We start from the raw sequence: 23,922 nt of genomic DNA, 5'->3' as shown, positions 1-23,922 counted from the left end.
TATTCCAAGTCTCAGTTGAATATCTTCAATATTGTTCAAGATATTTGACATTATAAAAAAACTTTGACCCATGCCCACGCAAACACCAGGGCGGGTAGTATAGCTCTCCATTTTCTTTGTATAGTCAAGCTAAAAACAAGTTAATCAAGGAAATCTTCATTCAAGGTATTAATAAAATCCTGTGCAATCTTTAGAATTTTAAAATAAAGAAAAACAAACATCGCTTTTTTTTACACATAGTAACAATAACGTTCCAAACAATCATTGTTGTTGAATTTCGTAAAAGTCAGTGTTTTTACCTGAGGTCTTCTTCTTCACAAAAAACTGGAAAGTTGGCAAATTGCCTATAATTGTGCCACTATGGTGCAAATTACCCACCTACTTAACTCAGTAGGGAGAGCGCAGATCAACAGATTGCAGGATCGATTACTGGCAATCATTCATCCTCCGCCTCGGATTGTCTGTACTGGTACATATCCCGGAACACTGGTAAGGTTGGCATAACTGAAATACTGTAAATAAACTGAAAAAGGTGTTAAATCAAAACAAACAAAGCAACATAACAAACCAATCAAAACTTTGCACTGTATACATTCTTTTACAGTAATGGATGAAATAAAATAGGGTCATTATAATAGTAGCTTGAACAGAAATGCTATATTTGGCTCTAGTGAAAGTTGCCGAATATGAATGTACGATACTGGTAGTTTTTATGCGTGCTATTTATACAAGTTTATCGGGTTCTGCATATTAAAGTAGTCCGGTAATATGCAATACAAAAGACACAATACAGAATTTTTCTGCCAGATGGTACTAACTTGTAAAATACAAGCCATATTTTTGACAGAATTTACATACAGCACTGTAACAGTCAAACCTTTATCATGAGACCACCGAGGAGTCCCCCAAAAAGAGGTCTCTTAACAGATTTTTTTAGTAACACTAGTATTATTGTACTGTTAAAAAACTATGTATACTATAACTATACATTAATTTTACATTCTATTACAATGTTTGTCAATTAACCAATTATGTAATTTTAATGTTTTTTTTGTTGTTTTTTTTTGCATGAATTGATATGACCAGTCACCATCAATCATTATTATTAATCATCATCATTTTTTCTTGAAAAAGTTGCACGTTCCCCAAGTCCCATGCAATAGCCATGGTTCGCTCAATAGTCAGTGGCCCTAAAAAGCCAACAGATTCAATTTAAGTATGACTTGGCCTTAATTTTTTTAAAAAGAAAAACATCCTTAACCTAGACCTGGAAGTAAACCGGAAATGATAATATTATTTGGTTGAAAGTAAGTGACTGAAGTCTAACCTTATTTGTCAAATCATCAGAACATGTTTTCTTGTGGTGAAAAGCTATTTCATAGTTAAATGACCGCCAAATGAGTTTGAAATCTTGATTTAATTGCCATAATTATACCATGTACAATCGCAAAAGTACCAGCCGACTTTAGACAGGTTCAAAATGCCTTAAGGGAAGATTGGCCGTTAAATCTAATAGTCTCTTAACAGATATATCTTTACAGATTGGAACATATTTTCTGTGGCCGCTGGTCGCATAAGAAACAAGAGCACCGCCTTGCGGGTGCTGCCGCTCATCTGATTTTTTTTGTATAATAGAAAAATTGTCCTACCCATAATTTTCTAAGTCCAAAAAGGGCCATAATTCTTGCAAAAAGCAGGATGGAGTTATGTCTCTTGATGTACAGAGTCAGCTTATGATGGTAAACAACTGTTGCAAGTTTCAAAGCAATAGCTTGAATAGTTTAGGAGAAAAGCTGACCTAAACATAAAACTTAAACAATAAATCTGATATTTTCTAAGTCCAAAAGGGGCCATTATTCTTGCAAAAAGCAGAACAGAGTTATGTTTCTTGCTGTACATGGTCAGCTTATGATGGTGAACAAGTGTTGCAAGTTTTAAAGAAATAGCTTTGATAGTTTAGGAGAAAAGTTGACCTTAACATAAAACTTAACCAGGAAATCTGATATTTTCTAAGTCCAAAAGGGGCCATAATTCTTACAAAAAGCAGGATGGAGTTATGTTTCTTGTTGTACAAGGTCAGCTATTGATGGTGAACAAGTGTTCCAAGTTTCAAAGCAATACCTTTGATAGTTTAGGAGAAAAGCTGACCTAAACATAAAACTTAACCAGGCAACGCCGACGCCGACACCGATCAAGTGATGACAATAACTCATCTTTTTTTTCCAAAAAATCAGATGAGCTAAAAATCACTTAGTAGAATTAATTTATATAGAGAAAATGTTCGAGATGAATTTTTAATGGTCGTTTAATTTAAAAGTCGCTTATTACATATGGTCTTGTAGGATTTTGACTGTATATAATGAAGGTGCTTATTTGTATGTAAAGGCTAAATATATGCAAACATTCACTCTGTGGAAATTTCACTTTCCAACTATCCATTTACTTTTCAACCTGCCACTTAGCATATATACATGGGGCTACCACAGTTTACAACTGCTTGTCATAGGTTTGCTTAACAGCAGAGCAAATACATACATATTTTGTAAGTAAATTGTTAAAGAGAAAAGTATTTTTTATTAAATATTTTATTTGCAAGCATAAAATACCACAGATGGAAAAATATAGTTTGACAAGTACAGTTAAAGACACAGTAACAATTATTATGCTTATATAATGACAACATCCGCAAAGTCTGGCCATGATCTTTTTCCCCTAAAGTAACTTTTTCTTTTTTATTTCAGTTGTAGTGAAAGCATTTCCTATTTCTGCCAAAATCTAACAATACAACAACAATGGCAGACATTCTAAAACAACGGATAAAGTTATTAATCCCACTGTATTCATACGCAGGTTAAAATTTTGACAATCTCAACATATTTTATTGCTTTTCACTTAAGCACTTAAGCAGGTTAAAGGATGAGTACTGATAAAAAAATAAACCATGTGCAAATATATCTGAATTGCACTTAAATTGACTTGGGTAACCTTGCATTTAATACAACAGTATATATTTTTGACTGACCACTTATACACTCTATTAATTCAGTTTATACTGTGAAATCATTAATATTCATGAGGGACTAACTTTAATGGATTTCATGGTTGGGGAATACATGATATTAAATCCTAATTTTCATTTTATGTTCAACATTTGAAATCCATGAATTTATATTCCATATATAACAGTTTTGGCCCAAACCATGAAATTTAATGATTATATATTATATAGACAAGAGGACCATGATGGTCCTGAATCGCTCACCTCTTCCCACATGACCCAGTTTTGAGTATGACGTCCTTTTTTCTATTATTTGACATAGTGACCTAGTTTTTGAGCTCATGTGACCCAGTTTTGAACTTGACCTAGATATTATCAAGATAAAAATTCTGACCAATTTTCATGAAGATCCATTGAAAAATATGGTCTCTAGAGAGGTCACAAGGTTTTTCTATTATTTGACCTATTGACCTAGTTTTTGAAGGTACGTGACCCTGTTTTGAACTTTATATAGATATCATCAAGGTGAACATTCTCACTAATTTTCATGAAGATCTCATGAAAAATATGGCCTCTAGAGAGGTCACAAGGTTTTTCTATTTTTATACCTACTGGCCTAGTTTTTGACCGCACGTGACCCAGTTTTGAAACTGACCTAGATATCATCAAGGTGAATATTCAGATCAATTTTCATGACGATCCATTGAAAAATATGGCCTCTAGAGAGGTCAAAAGATTTTAATAATTTTAGACCTACTGACCTAGTTTTTGATAGCAGTTGACCAAGTTTCAAATTTGACCTACATATCATAAAGATGAACATTCAGACCAACTTTCATACAGATCCCATGAAAAGTATGGCCTCTAGAGAGGTCACAAGGTTTTTCTATTATTTGACCTACTGACCTAGTTTTTTAAGGCACATGACCCAGTTTCAAACTTGACCTAGATATCATCAAGATGAACATTCTGACCAATTTTTAGGGAGATCCATTCACAAGTATTGCCTCTAGAGAGGTCACAATGTTTTTCTATTTTTAGACCTACTGACCTAGTTTTTGACCGCACATGACCCTGTTTCGAACTTGACCTAGATATCATCAAGATGAACATTCAGACCAATTTTCATAAAGATCCCAAGAAAAATATGGCCTTTAGAGAGGTCATAAGGTCTTTCTATTATTTGACCTACTGACCTAGTTTTTGACGGCACGTGACCCACTTTCGAACTTGACCTAGATATCATCAAGGTGAACATTCTGACCAACTTTCATACAGATCCCATGAAAAATATGGCCTCTAGAGAGGTCACAAGGTTTTTCTATTATTTGACCTACTGACCTAGTTTTTGATGGCACGTGACCCAGTTTCAAACTTGACCTAGATATCATCAAGATGAACATTCTGACCAATTTTTAGGGAGATCCATTCACAAGTATGGCCTCTAGAGAGGTCACAAGGTTTTTCTATTTTTAGACCTACTGACCTAGTTTTTGAAGGCACGTGACCCACTTTCGAACTTGACCTTGATATCATCAAGATGAACATTCTGACCAATTTTCATGAAGATCTCATGAAATATATGGCCTCTAGAGAGGTCACAAGGTTTTTCTATTTTTAGCCCTACTGACCTAGTTTTTGACCGCAGGTGACCCAGTTTCGAACTTGACCTAGATATCATCAAGATGAACATTCAGACCAACGTTCATACAGATCCAATGAAAAATATGGCCTTTAGAGAGGTCACAAGGTTTTTCTAATATTTGACCTACTGACCTAGTTTTTGACGGCACGTGACCCACTTTCGAACTTGACCTAGATATCATCAAGGTGAACATTCTGACCAATTTTCATGAAGATCTTGTGAAATATATGGCCTCTAGAGAGGTCACAAGGTTTTTCTATTTTTAGACCTACTGACCTAGTTTTTGATGGAACGTGACCCAGTTTCAAACTTGACCTAGATATCATCAAGGTGAACATTCTGACCAATTTTCATGAAGATCTTGTGAAATATATGGCCTCTAGAGAGGTCACAAGGATTTTCTATTTTTAGACCTACTGACCTAGTTTTTGATGGCACGTGACCCAGTTTCGAACTTGACCTAGATATCATCAAGATGAACATTCTGACCAACTTTCATAAAGATCCCATGAAAAATGTGACCTCTAGAGTGGTCACAAGCAAAAGTTTACGGACGGACGCACGGACGGACGACGGACACCGCACGATCACAAAAGCTCACCTTGTCACTTTGTGACAGGTGAGCTAATAAAACTGATTGCATACCACTGGGTTTAACAATTACATAAGCTTAATTTGGACAAGACACTATACAACATATCACAGAAGAAAGAAATAATGCCAAATACACCTCTTCTTAACATCAGTTTTCAAAATTTTCTTCTTTAATCCTCCAGTTATGAATGCAAGATATACAGGGCATTATATAAAGCACATGTAATGTAGGAGCATCTTAAATTTCTCAAATACTTTAGCCATAAGTCTATACCAAAGTTCAAAGCTGACCAGTGTACAGTTTGTATAGTATTTAATTTTAAAGTGTGTTTAATCCAAATATGTATATACTGATATATAAATAAAGTCAGAAGAATTAGAAACATTTAGGCCTTCTTCAGGACTCTAGAAATACATGATAAAATCTATAAGAAGATTCTTTGGAAGCAAAGAACATAAATTTTTCAGGCATGAAAAAAAGGAAATTACAAAAACTGTGTTACAAACAGAAAGTAACATTTCAGCATGTTACAATACATAACAATCCGATAGTAGATCCATACCCTTACAACATGGCTTGCCAATCAATAGTCAAAACTATTTATCCTAGGTCCTTTAGACTTCAGGCAATAGTTCTGACTATTGACTGGTAAGCAATTCAATAAGAGTTTTATTACATTACATCCTAAATACATTTTCATGGGTTTCATTTCTCCAAGTTTTGACTTAAGGCAAACGTACTGTCACTTGTACAAACAACGGACCAACAACTTATATTTATAAGAAGTAATATAATAATAATACTTTTGGCGTCAAAAAGATTATCATATAAACATACAGTATAATTACTAAAAGCTACATAACAATAAAGTCAGATGTCTTGTTAGTAATTTTAACTATCAGTGACTTTGCAGAAAAATGCACTTTAAGTCAGTATACTTAAAGTTAATATAGCAGTCCCTAGACACACTGATAAAAATTTCACAGTGTTTGATCAACCTTTTCTAGAACAAGTTTACCCATTAATACACCTTAAAGATAAGGCAATATCATTTCTTGCTTTGTATCATCAATTTAAAACAAGAGCTGTCTCCATAGGATGACATATGCCCCCGATGGCACTTTGAATGAGTAGTTATGGCCGATGTTAGAGTTTAGGACCTTTGACCTACGGAGCTGGGTCTTGCGCGACACGTCGTCTTACTGTGCCACACATTCATGCGTAGTTATTTTAAAATCCATGCATGAATGACAAAGATATGGACCGGACACGCCCATCAATGCACTATCATGAAAAATGACCTTTAACGTCTAAGTGTGACCTTGACCTTTGAGCTACAGACCTGGGTCTTGCGCGCGACACGTCGTCTTAATGTGGTACACATTCCTGCCAAGTTATTTGAAAATCCATCCATGGTTGACAAAGATATGGACCGGACACGCCCATCAATGCACTATCCTTTAATGTCTAAGTGTGACCTTGACCTTTGAGTTACGGACCTGGGTCTTGCGCGCAACACGTTGTCTCACTGTGGTACACATTCATGCCAAGTTATTTGAAAATCCATCCATCAATGACAAAGATATGGACCGGACACGCCCATCAATGCACTATCCTTTAATGTCTAAGTGTGACTTTGAGCTACGGACCTGGGTCTTGCGCGCGACACGTCGTCTTACTGTGGTACACATTCATGCCAAGTTATTTGAAAATCCATCCATCGATGACAAAGATATGGACCGGACACGAAAATTGCGGACAGACTGACAGACCGACAGACTGACAGACTGACAGACGGTTCAAAAACTATATGCCTCCCTTCGGGGGCATAAAAAATATGAGAATGGTATAGACAGTGTTAAAATTTTCAAAAATAACTTTATTTAGAATAAATCCTAAAAAAAAATTGACAATAAAAGACAAGAAGTTGTAAATTTACAAATTAATATTTTGACTTTATTTTGTTCACAGACTGACACAGAACTTTCTGGATATCTTACTTAGCACAAAAGTATGTAAAATGAAAAGATTTGAAGAAAAAAATCAAGCTTTAAATAGACCTGTTTTTTTTTTTATTATTATATCTGACTATATCAGCTCGACAGTAAATCTAGGACAACTGAAAGTCTAAAATTTGTATTTACTTACAGTTGTATAGTTCAGCACTATTGAATTTAAAATATAAATATATAGCAAAAATTTTATAAAGTAACAGTAAAGTATAGAGTACACTATACAATAGCACCAGACAATTACTTTAATCTGTTACATCACCATCACTGAAGCACAAATATAAATCTAAAATATCAGACTGTTGTAGTACAAAATACAATAACATCCATTTTCATCATGAAAAATATTAACTCTTAGTTCACACAGCTTAACAGTGTAAATAACTTCAAGATTTTATCAAGAAAATGTTATCTTGCAGTTTAACTTAAAAAAAGGTTTAACATCAGCTAACAATGTCTATTTGTAGCTTCAATGGAGAGCACCAATCATACCAAACTTCAGTTTTAAAGAAAAGTCATTTTTAGCCAAATTCTGGAGGTCATTGCCTTGAATCAATTAATGAATTAACTAAATACCACCTGAATGTTCCTATATTTTGTATGACTTAAAAAGCTGCTGTACTAATATTGGATAAATTATAACCATAATGTACTCAATTTGTAGCTCACCTATTATCAGCTTACATTGAGGAAGTACTGGTGAGCATTTTAACATAAAATGTGCACCAATACATTAGATTGCATCAACAAAATGCAAACATGCTGACTGACTTCTGACTGTTTAAAACTGGAAATGCTGTCTTGGAAGTTTCACATTTCAATGTAAACTAGAATCAGAATATATCTTGTAGTTTTGCTTCAGAAGACATGCTACAATTGGCTGCTATCATGGAAATACTGTCTTGTAGTTTTGCTTTAAAGGACATGCTACATTCAGCCGATATCATGGAAATACTGTCTTGTAGTTTTGCTTTAAAAGACATGCTACGTTCAGCTGATATCATGGAAATACTGTCTTGTAGTTTTGCTTTAAAAGACATGCTACATTCAGCTGATATCATGGAAATACTGTCTTGTAGTTTTGCTTTAAAAGACATGCTACGTTCAGCTGATATCATGGAAATACTGTCTTGTAGTTTTGCTTTTAAAGATGTCCTAAGATCAGTTGACATCATGAAAATTGCACTGAGCCCTCAGGTAAACTACTGTTCATTAGTCTATAGTATCGCAGATCATTCACAAATCTTTGTAAGTTCTGTGTAAAAGTAGGCAGATCCTGAAAATATACAACAATATATTTTGTTTATTTGATTGGGGTTTAATGCTGTTTTTCAACAGTATTTCAGCTATGTAATGGTGGGCAGTTAACCTATCCAGTGTTCCTGGATTCTGTGCCAGTACAAACCTCTTCTCCACAAGTAACTGCCAACTTGCCCACATGAGTCAGAAGTGGTGGTAGAAGGATGTCTGACACAATATCTTTCTCATCAAATCACCATGAAGAACATACGCCTAGCCCAAAGATAGAACTCATGTCCCCACAATCCGTAGATTTGTGCTCACCTTACTAAGCCAAGCCAGCGGGCTACCAAAAAGAAACTGAGGTATTTCCAAAAGAGACTAATATGCTTTAGAGTGAATGGAATTGTTTATAAGATATATAAAGAATGGAATTTTGTCCTCATTAGAACTGCTATAATTTAAAACATATTAACAGAAATGTGAAAAATCAGTTACTGGTAACTAATTCATGATTTTTGGAAAGAAAAATATAAAAGACAGATAAAAACAAAGCTATAAAAATATAACTTTTAAAACCAAAAACCTGAGTTAAATGTGTTGTCACAATTCCTTAGTCAAGTGTCTTTTCACAAATACTTAGTCAAGTGTCTTTTTACAAATCCTTAGTCAAGTGTCTTTTTACAAATCCTTAATCAAGTGTCTTTTTACAAATCCTTAATCAAGTGTCTTTTTTACAAATCCTTAGTCAAGTGTCTTTTCACAAATCCTTAGTCAAGTGTCTTTTCACAAATCCTTAGTCAAGTGTCTTTTCACAAATCCTTAGTCAAGTGTCTTTTTACAAATCCTTAGTCAAGTGTCTTTTTACAAATCCTTAGTCAAGTGTCTTTTTTACAAATCCTTAGTCAAGTGTCTTTTTACAAATCCTTAATCAAGTGTCTTTTTTACAAATCCTTAGTCAAGTGTCTTTTCACAAATCCTTAATCAAGTGTCTTTTCACAAATCCTTAGTCAAGTGTCTTTTTACAAATCCTTAGTCAAGTGTCTTTTCACAAATCCTAAGTCAAGTGTATTTTTACAAATCCTTAATCAAGTGTCTTTTTACAAATCTTTAGTCAAGTGTCTTTTCACAAACTTTAGTCAAGTGTCTTTTTACAAATCCTTAGTCAAGTGTCTTTTTACAAATCACAAGTCACATGTCTTATCCCAAATCTTGATTCTAATGTCATTTCATAAACCAAATGCATTGCAAAAAAGTCTTGATTTCAATGTACTGTTCCAAATCCTGTGTCAAATTCTGAATCAAATGCCTTGTCTAAAATCCTGAATCATATGTCCTGTCACAAATCCTGAGTCAAGTGTCTTGTCACAAATCCTTAATTGACTGTCCAACAACCAATCCCAAATTAAAAGTCCTTTCACAAATCTTGAGTCAAATGTCCTGTTACAAACCAAGAGTCAAATGATCTGCCACAAATTCAAAGTATAATTTCCAGTCATAAATGCCAAGCTGAATTTCCAGTCACAAATTCCAAGTCAAATTTCCTGTCACAAATTGTGAGTAAAATGTTCAGTCACAAATCCTGAGTAAAATGTCTTGTTAAAAATCCTGAGCTGACTGTCCTATCACATGTTAAACTTGAACAAACTTGTCTGTTACATGGCATCTTTTACCTTAATAATACATGCATGTGATTCTTAAGAACTGATTGATGCATATAAACTAGTACCTGCATTTAGAACAAAATATCAACATTTGAATATTTATGTAATAATGACTTTTGCAATGCTGAACAAAAGTGTACATACCTTCTCCAGTTTGAAATTTTGACCCAGCATATGTTTCTGTCCGTTATCTAAACCTTCACATCCAGACAGGAACTGTGGCAAGAATTCTGCATAGAATCTATCAAAGTCTACAGAGGCCATGTCATATACAACCACAACCACCTCTTCTTGAAGCAGGTCATGTGACTTGTGAACTAATACTTGTAGGAGTACATTCATAAACTGTGACTGCATTCCGTTATAAAATATTGGCTGAAATATTTTATGATATATTAAATGGCAAAATATCAATGACCTTAACAGTTAATCACTAATTCATCATAAAACCTTGTATGTTTTTTTCTGTATTTGTTTTAACATCATTTTTATCAATCTGATTGCAGTAAGTAGATCTATTTTAAGTAAGAAAAAGTATGCCAATGTAGTGCAGGTATAGAACTGTTGGAGTAAACATGATAAAAGATTTAAACAACAGCTGTTAGAACAGAAATGTCTCCCATGATGGCCTGTCAGAGACAGAAAGGTATGTAATCTTCAGTCTCTAGTATGCTGTGACCTTGACCTTTGACCTACCCACCCCCATTCAACTATAGATTCAATCCAATATCCAAAGGCAATCATCCTATTATGTTATATAGTCCTGAACCCAAATGTTCTACAGTTAATGATAAGAAAGCTTTTCAGTGGACATTGTTCATTTACTGAAATGGTAACACATTATATAAAGTTTGTTGCCATAGACCCAAGCATTTCAAAGTTATTGACCTTAACTATTGACCTACTGACCCCAAAATAAAAGTGGTCATCTACTGACCACAGGTTATAATCCTATGAAGACAGCTTTAAGTTTTGTTGATAAGAAACCATTTTCAATTTAAAGACTGTGACCTTGACCTTTGGTCTACTGACCAGCAAAATGCTAGGATAAATCTACTGACTACAGTATATCATCTTATGACTTTAACCGTTTTAAAGTTGCTGATCAAAACCAATATTATTCTACACACTTAACAGACCCAATCAACATTACTTAAAAATATTTCTGCCTTCTAAGATGATGCACAAAATAAAACTATTATACATAATATAACTGATAAAACTAAGTTTGGGACTATAAAACAGTTTACCTTTTTAAAAAGTTTCCATTTTGAATGAAGCTTCTCTAGTGACTCTAGATTCTGTTTAAAAACCGCTATATCTGTTTGTAAGAAAGACTGGCCATATGCCTGAAATACAAAAGTTTTTTTTTCAACCAACACAGCTGCAACCTTAATGTAGAGAAGTACAGGAAAACACCCAGACATGAAAAAAATTATTTCTACTTTTTTATTCTTGTCAAAATCTTAGGACGATATGCGTAACGAGTGACAAAACTGTTACTTGCAAATATTATTCTACATTCTAGTGTTAATATACAATGTATGTAGGGGGAAGTCTATTTGCTGAGTCTAGCTCTTGCAAAGGCAAAAACAAAAGTATAACCAGTAACTTTAGGATCTGAAGGCAGTCATTCCAGTATTGACCTATAACTTCCTAAATAAAAATCTCATAACAAAATTCTCAAAACAGAGGCACAAATGCAAAGTAGTCACACAGTGGATTCCTGATTCAGAGGTCAAAAGGTAAAATTTTGCTAAAATCTGCCTCCATAATCCTCTCCCAAGATGCAAGTCCAGGTAAGAAACTTGGGATACTGTCACTTTGCACAATTAACCTAAGTTATGCATTCATGTATAAATAAATACAGATTTAATCTGAGGACTTTTTCCTGACCTGCATGATAGCTGAGAATTGAGCTTCATTTTCAATAGTTTCCTCCTTGTTGTTCAATTTTGTCAATACAGAACCCTTGAAGAAATATCTCCAATTGTTGATTAGGAACTCGTGCAGTAATTCATACAACACTTGCTTCATGTCTGGCGAGGGACGCTGAAAGATATATTACAATTTTATTGCAGCTTTATATACAGAAGAGATAAAAAGGTTTAGTGTGTCCATTTCTAAGCACAATTATAGAGATATATAAAAATAACATCATTAAACAAGTTCTGTTTTTTGTTGGGTTTACCGATAACATCATTAAACAAGTTTGTTTTTTTGATCTTGATGGGTTTACCAATAACATCATTAAACAAGTTTGTTTTTTGATCTTGTTAGGTTTACTGTCTTTTGTTGACAAGAACTTATCATTCTAACACTTAATTATATTTAAGGATTTAAAAAACAAAAACCAGACTAAATGGCCTGTACATACCTGTGCTATAACATGGTAGATTATATTTAAGGATATAAAACTGAAGAACCAGACTAAATGGCCTGTACATACCTGTGCTATGACATGGTAGATTATATTTAAGGATATAAAACTGAAGAACCAGACTTAAATGGCCTGTACATACCTGTGCTATGACATGGTAGATTATATTTAAGGATATAAAACTGAAGAACCAGACTTAAATGGCCTGTACATACCTGTGCTATGACATGGTAGATTATATTTAAGGATATAAAACTGAAGAACCAGACTTAAATGGCCTGTACATACCTGTGCTATGACATGGTAGATTATATTTAAGGATATAAAACTGAAGAACCAGACTTAAATGGCCTGTACATACCTGTGCTATGACATGGTAGATTATATTTAAGGATATAAAACTGAAGAACCAGACTTAAATGGCCTATACATACCTGTGCTATGACATGGTAGATTATATTTAAGGATATAAAACTGAAGAACCAGACTTAAATGGCCTGTACATACCTGTGCTATAACAGGGTAGATTATATTTAAGGATATAAAACTGAAGAACCAGACTTAAATGGCCTGTACATACCTGTGCTATAACTGGGTAGATTATATTTAAGGATATAAAACTGAAGAACCAGACTTAAATGGCCTGTACATACCTGTGCTATAACAGGGTAGATATGCTCCATACATATATCAATTATACTGGGTAGGAATCTCTTGAACGCTGAACCGGGCTCCTGTATAATTATCTGTAAAATCTTCAAAAACCTGTAAAAATATGTCAAAGAAAGTGTGGAAAATTATAGCCTTGACATTCAGGAATACTGTACTTATCAACAGAACTGTTTCCACAGAAAACTTATTCAAATCACCATTACACTAGAGTGCTGTAGTAAGGTTGTACCAAGGAACAATGTGGAAAGAGGACACAACTGAGTCAGATGTAATATCATTACGTGGGATTCTAAGAAACAATATAAAAGCTTTTAGTTTAAACGATACAGTGACAATGAGGAGCTTGCCATAAAACTTTAACTAATATCATCACAAAGTCTCACCCCAATGTCTTTGACTTTTGGGGAATTCTACCTTAAATCAAAGGATGTCTGCCACTTTTAAAGACCAAGCCGTATGTAAGGCTTAGCCATTTTGGCACAGAAGTTATGAAAAAATATTGAAACCAATAAGCTTGCCATAAAACTTTAACCAACACTTTTACAACTTCTATCACACTGTTTCAGTTTCTTTGTCATGGTTTATGTATGCTATATCAGAATTCACCAAGTAAACTAAAGATTTTAAAGAACAACTTACTTTTCTATAACCCTGTGTGCAGCAGTGCTCTCATGCCTAATTGTTTCAGCTAACTGCTCTCTGAAAACAATAAAATCATTTGACAATGTGTAAAATGTGATTTGTACATTAGTGAGTACTCGAGGTATAAATGCGTTTGTCTACAGTTAGATTTAAAGCAGTTACTCTCAATCTTTTTCAAAATTACTGAGAAATCATTTAATATTGTGGGAATAAAATTTTGTGGTTTTGGCAGAAATTGCTATTTTTCAGGGTTAAGAATTTATGGGTTTTCTCTACTGAATATAAAATAAATAGGAATTTAACCTGTTCAATGGAATTGAAATTTGTGGACTGACACAAAATCCTCAAATTTTAATCCCCAAAATATATTTATAATCTTATTCCAAAAGCAATGCTCAATGCTTTTTCAGTAAACATGTTAAATATCTGAAGGCGGCCTTCACACAACCCAAAGGACTTGACTTATATCTCACAGATGCTAAAAATTACCGCTAGATTTCTCAATAATGCAGACTCAAAAGAAAGAAAAAACACATTCAAGCTTGAACAAATATGTAACTATAATGCGAAGAAAACAAAAGGGTCATGTTGACCCTAAATCGCTCTTCTGAGTATTACGATACCCAAGTTTAAAATGGCAAACTGATATTAGAAAGGAGGTCAGTATATTTGAAATTTTCTCACTTCTCAGTGAGATATATTCCATATTCACTCAAAACAAAGAAATATCCTCTATAAAGTTTTTCCTTTCGGTCGCAGTGGCAACCAGAATTCTGCTTCGAATTAAATTCTTTCAACAATTTAGAAAGGAGGCCACCCAAGGATCATTCCTGTGAAGTTTGGTGTAATTCTGCCCAGTCAAGAAGATTTTTTTTTAGAAATTGTGGACGGACACACGACAGACATCAAATGGTCACAAAAGCTCAACATAAGCCTTTGGCTTAGGTGAGCTAAAAGGTTTCTTCTTACAAGGCAAAGATAATCTTGCTGCCTCTGCAACCTAACAAATGGGAAGTGTAGACTTGGTTCTAAACATAACAATGGCAACAACAGACAAGACAGACACATCTCCAATTTCAAGTATTATCAAAAAAATATTTCAAGTTCATACTTGCTGAACAGTCCCATGAATGTTTGTATGGCATGTTCTGTAAATGGGACACCCATCTGTACCCTACACGACTGGAACAAGGCCAGGAAAAATGTCATCAGGTCCTCTACAACATCTAAAAACATAATACTGAAACAGTCATCCTGGAAACAACCATATGTTATACAAACCATACGCCATTATAAAAGCAAGGAACACTTCTTGAAATCTTTTATGCAACACTGACAGTTAAGGTCATATGACAAATTTTCATCTTTAAATGTTGCAGAAAATGCATTATAATAATATAAGTGCCCTTCCAGACATTATATTCAGGTGTCTGCTTGCATCTGACTAGACTAACTAACCAGAGTAAATTTGTACTAGGGTACAGACAATTTTCTTACCTGGTTGGTGAATAAAGACAGGAAAAACAGCCAGGCTGATACTGACAATCTCTGACATAGACTGGTAACAGATCTGTTTTGTTTTCACCACCTCTCCTGACACACACTCGATCCAGTCTACCATCAGCTTCAAACTGTTACTGATCACCAATTTGGCTGGAATGTAAACATATATGTAAACTATTGAGCTAATGTATTATGAAGGAAAACGCTTTTTTTCACTGACACTGCTTCAGGTCTAACTTGATACATTTAGAACATTTGGACAATCATGTACATCACTACATAATACAGATAATTGAAAAATCATGTTAATTCAAGAGTGCCAGACTGTCTCAAAATACGCCCATCATCGAACCTGGTCTAATTTAAGGGCCATAATCCAAGAGTGCCTGGGGTGATTTGAATGGGTGGTTATCAAACTTGGCCAAGATATTATGCCCACAAACATTGTCAGAAAGTTTGGTGAAGATCAGATGAAAACTGTTCAACTTAGAGAGTGGACAAGACTAAATTAGCAGTTCTTAGAGTTATTCAAGGGCCATAATCCAATATTACCTGGAGCAATTTGACTGGTTATCAAACTTAGCCGAGATATTATGCCCACAAACATTTGTCAGCAAATTTAGTAAAAATTGGATGAAAACTGTTTGACTTGGAAAGCGGACAAGGCTATATTCGCAGTTTTTCTGGTAATTCAAGGGCCATAGTCCAAGAGTGCCTGAGGAGGTTTGGGTGGTTATCGAACTTGGCCGAGATATTATGCCAACAAACATTGTCAGCAAGTTTGGTGAAGATCAAATGAAAACTGATTTAGTAAGCGGACATGCTTTGGAACTGACTGCCTGCCCATCCATCGCCATGGGTGTTTAATAGCTAGTGTTTAATAATAATAAAAAAATCATATCTAACTGAAGATTTTTATTTTATATCTCTTTCTTATGATATTTATCTTATAATTGTGGAGCACCACTGTAGACATAATCTTCCAAGTATGGCATAAATGCTGACGTCATAATGCAAGTACAAACAAGTCACCACTATTGTGAGATTATGAGTTAATCTCATTATGTGAAGATTCTAAACAGTCAGACAGTCTCAACATGACATACATCACTATAGTACAATGTTATATACCTGCATCTTGTGCAGTCTTGTTGTTTATCAAAGAAGATGTATCTTTCAACTGGAAATATGGTGCTGCCATCTGGTGGCAGAAACTCTGGTGTGTGCTTGCTCGATTACTCCAGTCTTGTTCTGAATCAGGAACATTGTTCCAGGGTAACAGTAAGTGTAGACTAAGAGATCTGTACAGCAATACCTGTACCTAAATGCAGAAAGCAATGACAAAACATTCTTTGTTATAAATAATTAAAATTCAAGGCAAAATTACAAGACATACTACTTAGTGGTAGGAGGAGGGAGGGTGCAATCTGACTAAAGTACTTGATCTTCTAAACGAAGATCTGAGAATGACATATTCACATTCATCTTTCTGTATATTTAGATTTTCCACTCTTGCTATTTCGCAAATCTATTTTTATTTGAACAAATCAGATGACTCGTTTCAACAAGCATTTGGCTGAATCATCAAAATAGTTTCGAATGTCAGTCCAGAGCTAGAGCCCAGGACCTCTTGCTTACAGGGTGACTGCCCTAGGGACTGAGCTAACCAGCTGCCTGACACATATTCTCCCCTTAGGTGACCAAGTCCATACCGTGACAATCATAATACCTCTCAAAACATGATGGGGCAGTCATGAAGTGGTCATCAAAATAAACATGAAAAACACAGTCTTAATATAGATTTTTTAAAACTTCTACTTTCACTTTCAAAAGTTGTAAGTAAGGCTTTGACTGGCTAGTGGAAGGGTCGTCAGAACAAGTCTATCAATTGCACATCTTAGATCCAAAGCGTAGCGTTAAATGTACTTTAGTCAGATTGAGGGAGGGTGTAAATCCCACTTTTTTGACACATGTGTAACACAAACCGTAAACAATAATTCTATGTTTAGCTCAAGTGGCTCTCAATAGAGGCCAAGTGCCCCCATCTGAACAATCTTTGAAGAGGACTTTAAATTAAAATGTCATGCTACAGACCAAGTCTGATGAAGATGCATGAAGCATTCATAAAAGAAAGTCATTTAAAGTTATTTTCTACTTTTAACTCTCGCAGAACAAACTCGATAGAGGTCCATGCCAGGATGTAAGATTGCAAGACGTGACTAAGATTGGTGTAATTCTGACCAGTAGTTTAAGATGAGAAGCCGTGTAAGACAAAGTGATAAAGCAGAACAAGGAACAAACAGACCATCCACCTATCATACCAAGCTGCTTACTCTGAACTAAGTCCAGGTGAGCTTATAGAAAGTGCATCAAAGTGGCCCAACTGATGCACAATGATCACAAAAAGAAAATCAATCCAGGTCTACAAATTGACTGAAACATTTTTTTTTATATTTATGTTGGCTAAATTTAAATCTGACAGTGTTCAAAAGTTTATATATGGGCAGTTTATAATAATTTACAGTAATCTGAAACCAGCACTAAGTAACTGATAGCAACTTAAATATTGATCAAGAATTCTACCTGTAAGATAAAACTGCACGTAAAACAGACTAAAATATCTCATTCTAAATTTTAATTTTCGCAAGATCGAGACACTTAATGCAGATGAAATGAGGTATATTGTGTTGGATTTTTAGCTCATTCTGTTTAATCATTTGTCACTTGCAATTACTGCAATTTTTAATTGTTGAATTACTTGTAGGAAAATTACTTTGTTTACCTGCCAACCATAAAAAGTTGGTAACATTATATTGAATTTTGTGTCTATGTAGGATTTGTCTTCTTAACTGCATTCATAAGGCACAAAGATCATGACAATTTTATGTTTGCAGCTTCACAGTATTCAACTGGTAGCAACGGCGCGCTTAAGACCCAATTTTATTCAGTTTCAACAACAGCATCAAGACAAATCTCACCAGGTAAGTCATCTTTCTAATATTCCCTAAAAGTTAATTATAACTGAAACAAAAACCATTGAGCATACTGAATAAGGCTTGAGCACCACTTGCGTGTGCCAGCACTCATCTTGCAAATGCTTGACATAAACATAGAGTTGCAAGTTTCAAAGCAATAGCTTTGATAGTTTAGGAGAAAATCTGACCTAAACATAAAACTTAACCAGCCAACACCGACACAGATGCCAACGATGATCAAATTATGACAATGACTAATCTTTTCAAAAAATCAGATGAGCTTAATATCTAGATGTGAGTCTATAGTTCACTGGTGCCCCAACTTTCTGTCAGCTAGTGTACATGGTTTCATAACTCTAAGTGAAATACTTTTTAAGATATATATACAACACAATCTTTTAAGCACTCTATGTGTATAATGTAACACTGGTCTGGCTGACTGAAATCTCAAACAGAACACCAGGGGCCGTATTCATAAAGCATCTTAAGTATAAGAAATTAATTATTTACTTAAGTATTACTTAGGTGAGAAATTTATTTTACTTAAGTATATTTGTTATTCATAAAACAACTTAATAAGTAATTCTTGTTTTTTATTGTGGACGAAAGCATTAAAACAAGAACATTAATTTCAGACAGATACAACATACACAATTATGTTTAAAGTGCTTTTATCTGAAAACAACACTTTAATCGTACTCGCAACACTACTGTAAGTGTATTAATATTAGCGGAGTACTAATTTTCGCGTTATTAGCGGGATCGGGCATGCGCTAATTCATATCTAGCGCTAATATTAGACTGAAATGAAAGACTTTTCTTAAAAAAGTGATATTTATAATATTGAAAATACTGTAATCACAATGCAACAGAACACAGAGAAATATATACTAATTGTGTAAATACGGCAATAACTGCATTCCTAACTATTATTCTGCAGATTTTTTTAATAGAATAATTTAACCTGTTTGAATATTAGTACAAAAGTCATCTATTTTTGTAAATTAAGCTGCTTTTTTTTCTTCGCCACTGTCCATAAACACGGTATATAACACCTTCGGAGTAGATCGCCAGTTTGTCCGGTCGCGCTAATAACAAGTGTCACCATAACATTATACTGCTTTGAAAACCAAGCGCAAATTTGAAAACAAACAAGAAACGCGGCAATGCCACGAAACCAGGTTTTCAACACTTTTCATAAGAATAAACAAGTGTGCCAGAATGTCACAATATACGCCCGTCACAGCAAATTTCTTTACTCTAGCACCTGTATTTGCAGATGTAATTTTAATTTTGTGGTTGTTTAGTAATCATTGTAATTCTTTTGTTTTTCTAAGTCCACAAAAAAACTCCTTACCAGGTAGAGATACCTTAAAATACACCTAAACTTAGAAAGTAACAACTATGTTGTACCACAGAAAAGTGGTCTTGGTTTTTCCCTATGGTCAATTATAAAAAAGTTACAATATAAGTTATTTATAGTAACAACTAAGGGAAGTTAATCTTAAAAAAAAAAAAAAAAAAAAAATACAAAAAAAATACAAAAAAAAAAAATTGCAAGTCCACACAGAAATCCTTACCAGGTAGAGATTGGTCAAAATACACCTCAAAACTGGATGTAACATGCATGTTGTACTACAGAAAAGTGGTCTCGATTTTTCCCTACGTCTAGTAATGAAAAAGTTACAATATAAGCTATTTATAGTAACAACAAAGGGAAGTAATTCTAAAGAAGGGAACTGCGCAAGACACTTCGTCTCATGATGGTGTATAATTGTGCCAACTTACATCAAAATCCCTCTATGCATGTAGAAGATATGCTAACCCTAACCCTAACCTAACCCTAACCCTATTTTTAGTAACAATGACCTTGACCTTGATCCCAGAAACCCCAAAATCAATCCAAAGCTACAACTTTATATAAGTTTCCTATACACCAAGTTTCATCATGATAGCTCATTCCTAAGTTAAGTTATTGACCGGAAACCCTTTTTCTATTTTAAGTAACAGTGACCTTGACCTTGACCCCAGAAACCCCAAAATCAATCCCAGCCTTTGTCTTGATATAAGCTACATACATACCAAGTTTTATTCAAATATCTTTACCGAAACAAAAGTTATTGACCGGAAACCCTTTTTCTATTTTAAGTAACAGTGACCTTGACCTTGACCCCAGAAACCCCAAAATCAATCCCAGCCTTTGTCTTGATATAAGCTACATACATACCAAGTTTTATTCAAATATCTTTACCGAAACAAAAGTTATTGACCGGAAACACCAGTTTGACGCCGCCGCCACCGCCACCACCGCCCGCCCGCCTGACCGACATCTACCCCAATCTAATAACTCAGGTTTTCGTTGAAAACCTGGTTAACAATATTCACCATTCTGCACTGTGTACATGTACAAATTTACAGTATACAGATTAACACTAATCTAAACGAATGTAGATTTTATGTCATACTGTAGACCTATGCATTTTTATGTGCGTGCCTGGTCGATTTCATTATGAATACCATTCAGCCACCAACTGGTCATTTTAGCGCTGGTGATACTGTGCTAATACAAGTACGTGCTAATAAGTCGAAACTACTCAATTCAAGGCATTTGCGCTAAAATTTAGCTGCGCTAATATACAGTGTGTACATACCACGTGGTTTGTGACGTCATTTTCGGGTATTACGGCAAGAAAATTTATAAACAAATCCGTCGATTCAGAACTTAAAAACACCGTAAGTATTTCATTTTTTCACCGATTTGAATAATTCTTTTACGAGGCTCAAGCCAAGATAGTGGGCTATAAACATAAGTTTTCCTGAAATTCCAAGCAGTTTTTGCAAAAGTCAGTTCCAACCCTGAAGTTCGGCAAATTCTTGGATGGTAATACGGCAAGAAAAACCTGTGTTTTACAAAATAATGCAGGATTGCTTTCCTTTACATTGTTGTGCCTTTCACCGCTGTTGATTTCGGTTCCAAGAAGGCCAGTGAATCACTTGACTGAAAATGAAATGGTAGGTTTCTCTGTGAAAACATGTGTCTTCGGAAAATGCTAATACGGCAAGAATGATATGACGGCAAGCAGATTCACGAATACTCCTATTGTCCCTAACAGCGGTTGAGACTTACTTACTTCTGTCTGCAGGTTAGTAAATAGGGCATACCTACATTATTATAAGTGCATGGTATGCTAAACTAGAGGGAACCGTTTATAAACAGTAAAGCCCTATTTCATTTTTGAAGTTTTGACAAAACATTTTTCCGTATGCCTGAAATTTATTAAAACGAATAATTCAGTGGTCTGTTTTCAAAACTATTGTTACGTTTTCATGCACTTTCAGTCCATAGGAAACAAGAGGGCCAAGATGGCCCTAGGTCGCTCACCTAAGAAACACACCATAACAGTGTAAAATATGTTTGACCTAGTGATTTCATGGAAACAAATATTCTGACCAATTTTCATTAAGATTGGACCAAAAAATTGGTCTCTTGAGATTAAACAAGCATTTTCTTAGATATGACCTAGTGATCTAGTTTTTGACCCTAGATGACCCATGTTCAAACTTGGCCTAGATTTTATCAAGGCAATCATTCTGACCAAAATTCATGAAGATCAATGGAAAAATACAGCCTCTTTCACATACACAAGTTTTTTCTTTGATTTGACCAAGTGACCTAATTTTTGACCTCAGATGACCCATATTCAAACTCGACCTAGATTTCATTAAGGCAATCATCCTGACCAAATTTCATAAAAATCAATTGAAAAATGCAGTCTCTATCGCATACACAAGATTTTTCTTTAATTTGACCTAGTGACCTAGTTTTTGACCCTAGATAACCCATGTTCAAACTCGACCTAGATTTTATCAAGGATATCATTCTGACCAAATTTAATAAAAATCAATTGAAAAATACAGTCTCTATGGCATACACAAGTTTTTTTCTTTAATTTGACCTAGTGACATAGTTTCTGACCTCAGATAACCCATATTCAAACTCGACATAGATTTCATCAAGGCAATCACTCTCACCAAATTTCATGAAGATCAATTGAAAAATACAGCCTCTATTGCATACACAATGTTTTTCTTTGATTTGACCTAGTGACCTAGTTTTTGACCCCAGATGACCCATTTTCAAACTCGGCCTAGATTTTATCAAGGTAATCATTCTGGCTAAATTTCATGAAGTTCAGTTGAAAAATACAGCCTCTATTGCATACACAAGGTTTTTCTTTGATTTGACCTAGTGACCTAGTTTTTGACCCCAGGTGACCCATTTTTAAAATCGGCCTAGATTTTATCAAGGTTATCATTCTGACCAAATTTCATGAAGATCAATTGAAAAATACAGCCACTATCGCATACACAAGGTTTTTCTTTGATTTGACCTAGTGACCTAGTTTTTGACCCCAGATGACCCATTTTCGAACTCAGCCTAGATTTCATCAAGGTTATCATTCTGACCAAATTTCATGAAGATCAGTTAAAAAATACAGCCTACACAAGCTAAATGTTGACGGACGACAGATGACAGACAGACGCCGGACAGAAAAGATCAGAAAAACTCACCTGAGCATTGCTCAGGTGAGCTAAAAATGGGAGCTTTGCTGTACAAGCAGTTGTACTATGAGAGCGATAATTTGAGGACGGTCATAGCCGTCTCAAGATTATTTTTTAAAGTCTGTCTGTTTAACACAACTTGAAAATACGTTTTGGCAAGTAAAGTGATTGCATAGGCATAGTTTTACATTCTATTTTACGAACATGATTCTGAAACGATATTTTGAACGATTGTAATTTTGTTCTAAAAGATATTTATCATTTGTCAAAAATAATTTGATACTATGACAACTTACATATAGGAGTCTGAAGAAAGCATGTAATACTGTACAATTTTGATATTAGATTATGCAAAATCTTAAGTAAATTCAAATTTATGAATTTTATAGGTAGATAAAATGATTTATGTCATTGTTGTACATTTGGGGCGAATCGGTCCTATTCTGAATTATGTTAATTTATATACTACGGTAAAAGCCAATCAATGAATTCCTTTTATCACGTGATACCGTTGAACCAATCGAGAAACGGCATCTTCCTTCTTCGTCAGCATTCAAGAGTGAATAGCACGCTTCTTTCTTTAATTTTATTTTGGCTAATTTCTGGTTTTATCTTAAGTGATTTGGTTGAATATCTACGGTAATCTAATACACAACATATTTGTTAACAGTTACACTCTGGTTTACTGCAGTACGGATGGGATATACTTGTAAATTTCAATGTTTTCCTGTACACGGTGTTGGACTGTAAACTTTGTTAAATAATTCAGAATGGCTGTTTACATCCAGATTTTGGGTCATTCTTTTGTGACATTTCCATTTAAAACTATCGTCGTCGTCATTGGTCAAATATTCTTGTTATCCTGGAGCTAACGTCGAAACACTACGGAATAATTTGTCGGACATTGATAATTTTTCTACGGACGTTATGGTTCTCATGATTAGAACAAACGATTTCTCTTGAACAGAGGCGGACCTCAACACTGTTACTTCATGAATTTGGATCTTGCGGACAGGTTAATATTTATTAAATAC

The 23,922-nt window shown here is 34.5% G+C and overlaps 2 protein-coding genes across 2 annotated transcripts in view; one reads left to right on the top strand and one right to left on the bottom strand.

The window, feature by feature from the left end:
* Positions 1-2,567: 2,567 nt before the first annotated feature.
* On the bottom strand, positions 2,568-18,340 carry LOC128549427 (exportin-6-like). The gene is made up of 10 exons (XM_053526076.1): positions 18,329-18,340; positions 16,482-16,671; positions 15,345-15,500; positions 14,959-15,073; positions 13,845-13,904; positions 13,187-13,298; positions 12,050-12,205; positions 11,404-11,502; positions 10,298-10,528; positions 2,568-8,526 (listed from the first exon to the last, which is right to left on the bottom strand). Exons 1-10 carry the CDS (start codon positions 18,338-18,340, stop codon positions 8,422-8,424), a joined length of 1,236 nt encoding a protein of 411 aa, XP_053382051.1. The 3' UTR covers positions 2,568-8,421.
* Positions 17,997-23,922, top strand: part of LOC123564051 (transcription intermediary factor 1-alpha-like) — a 26,099-nt gene continuing 20,173 nt past the window's right edge. The window contains exons 1-2 of the mRNA XM_053536699.1: positions 17,997-18,027; positions 18,245-18,331. The gene's annotated coding sequence lies outside the window, so the exon portion shown is untranslated. The remainder of the gene's footprint in view (positions 18,028-18,244; positions 18,332-23,922) is intronic.

Source organism: Mercenaria mercenaria, chromosome 2, assembly GCF_021730395.1.
Source record: "Mercenaria mercenaria strain notata chromosome 2, MADL_Memer_1, whole genome shotgun sequence".
NCBI lineage: Eukaryota > Metazoa > Mollusca > Bivalvia > Venerida > Veneridae > Mercenaria > Mercenaria mercenaria.
This window is presented reverse-complemented; position numbering and strand designations above follow the sequence as displayed.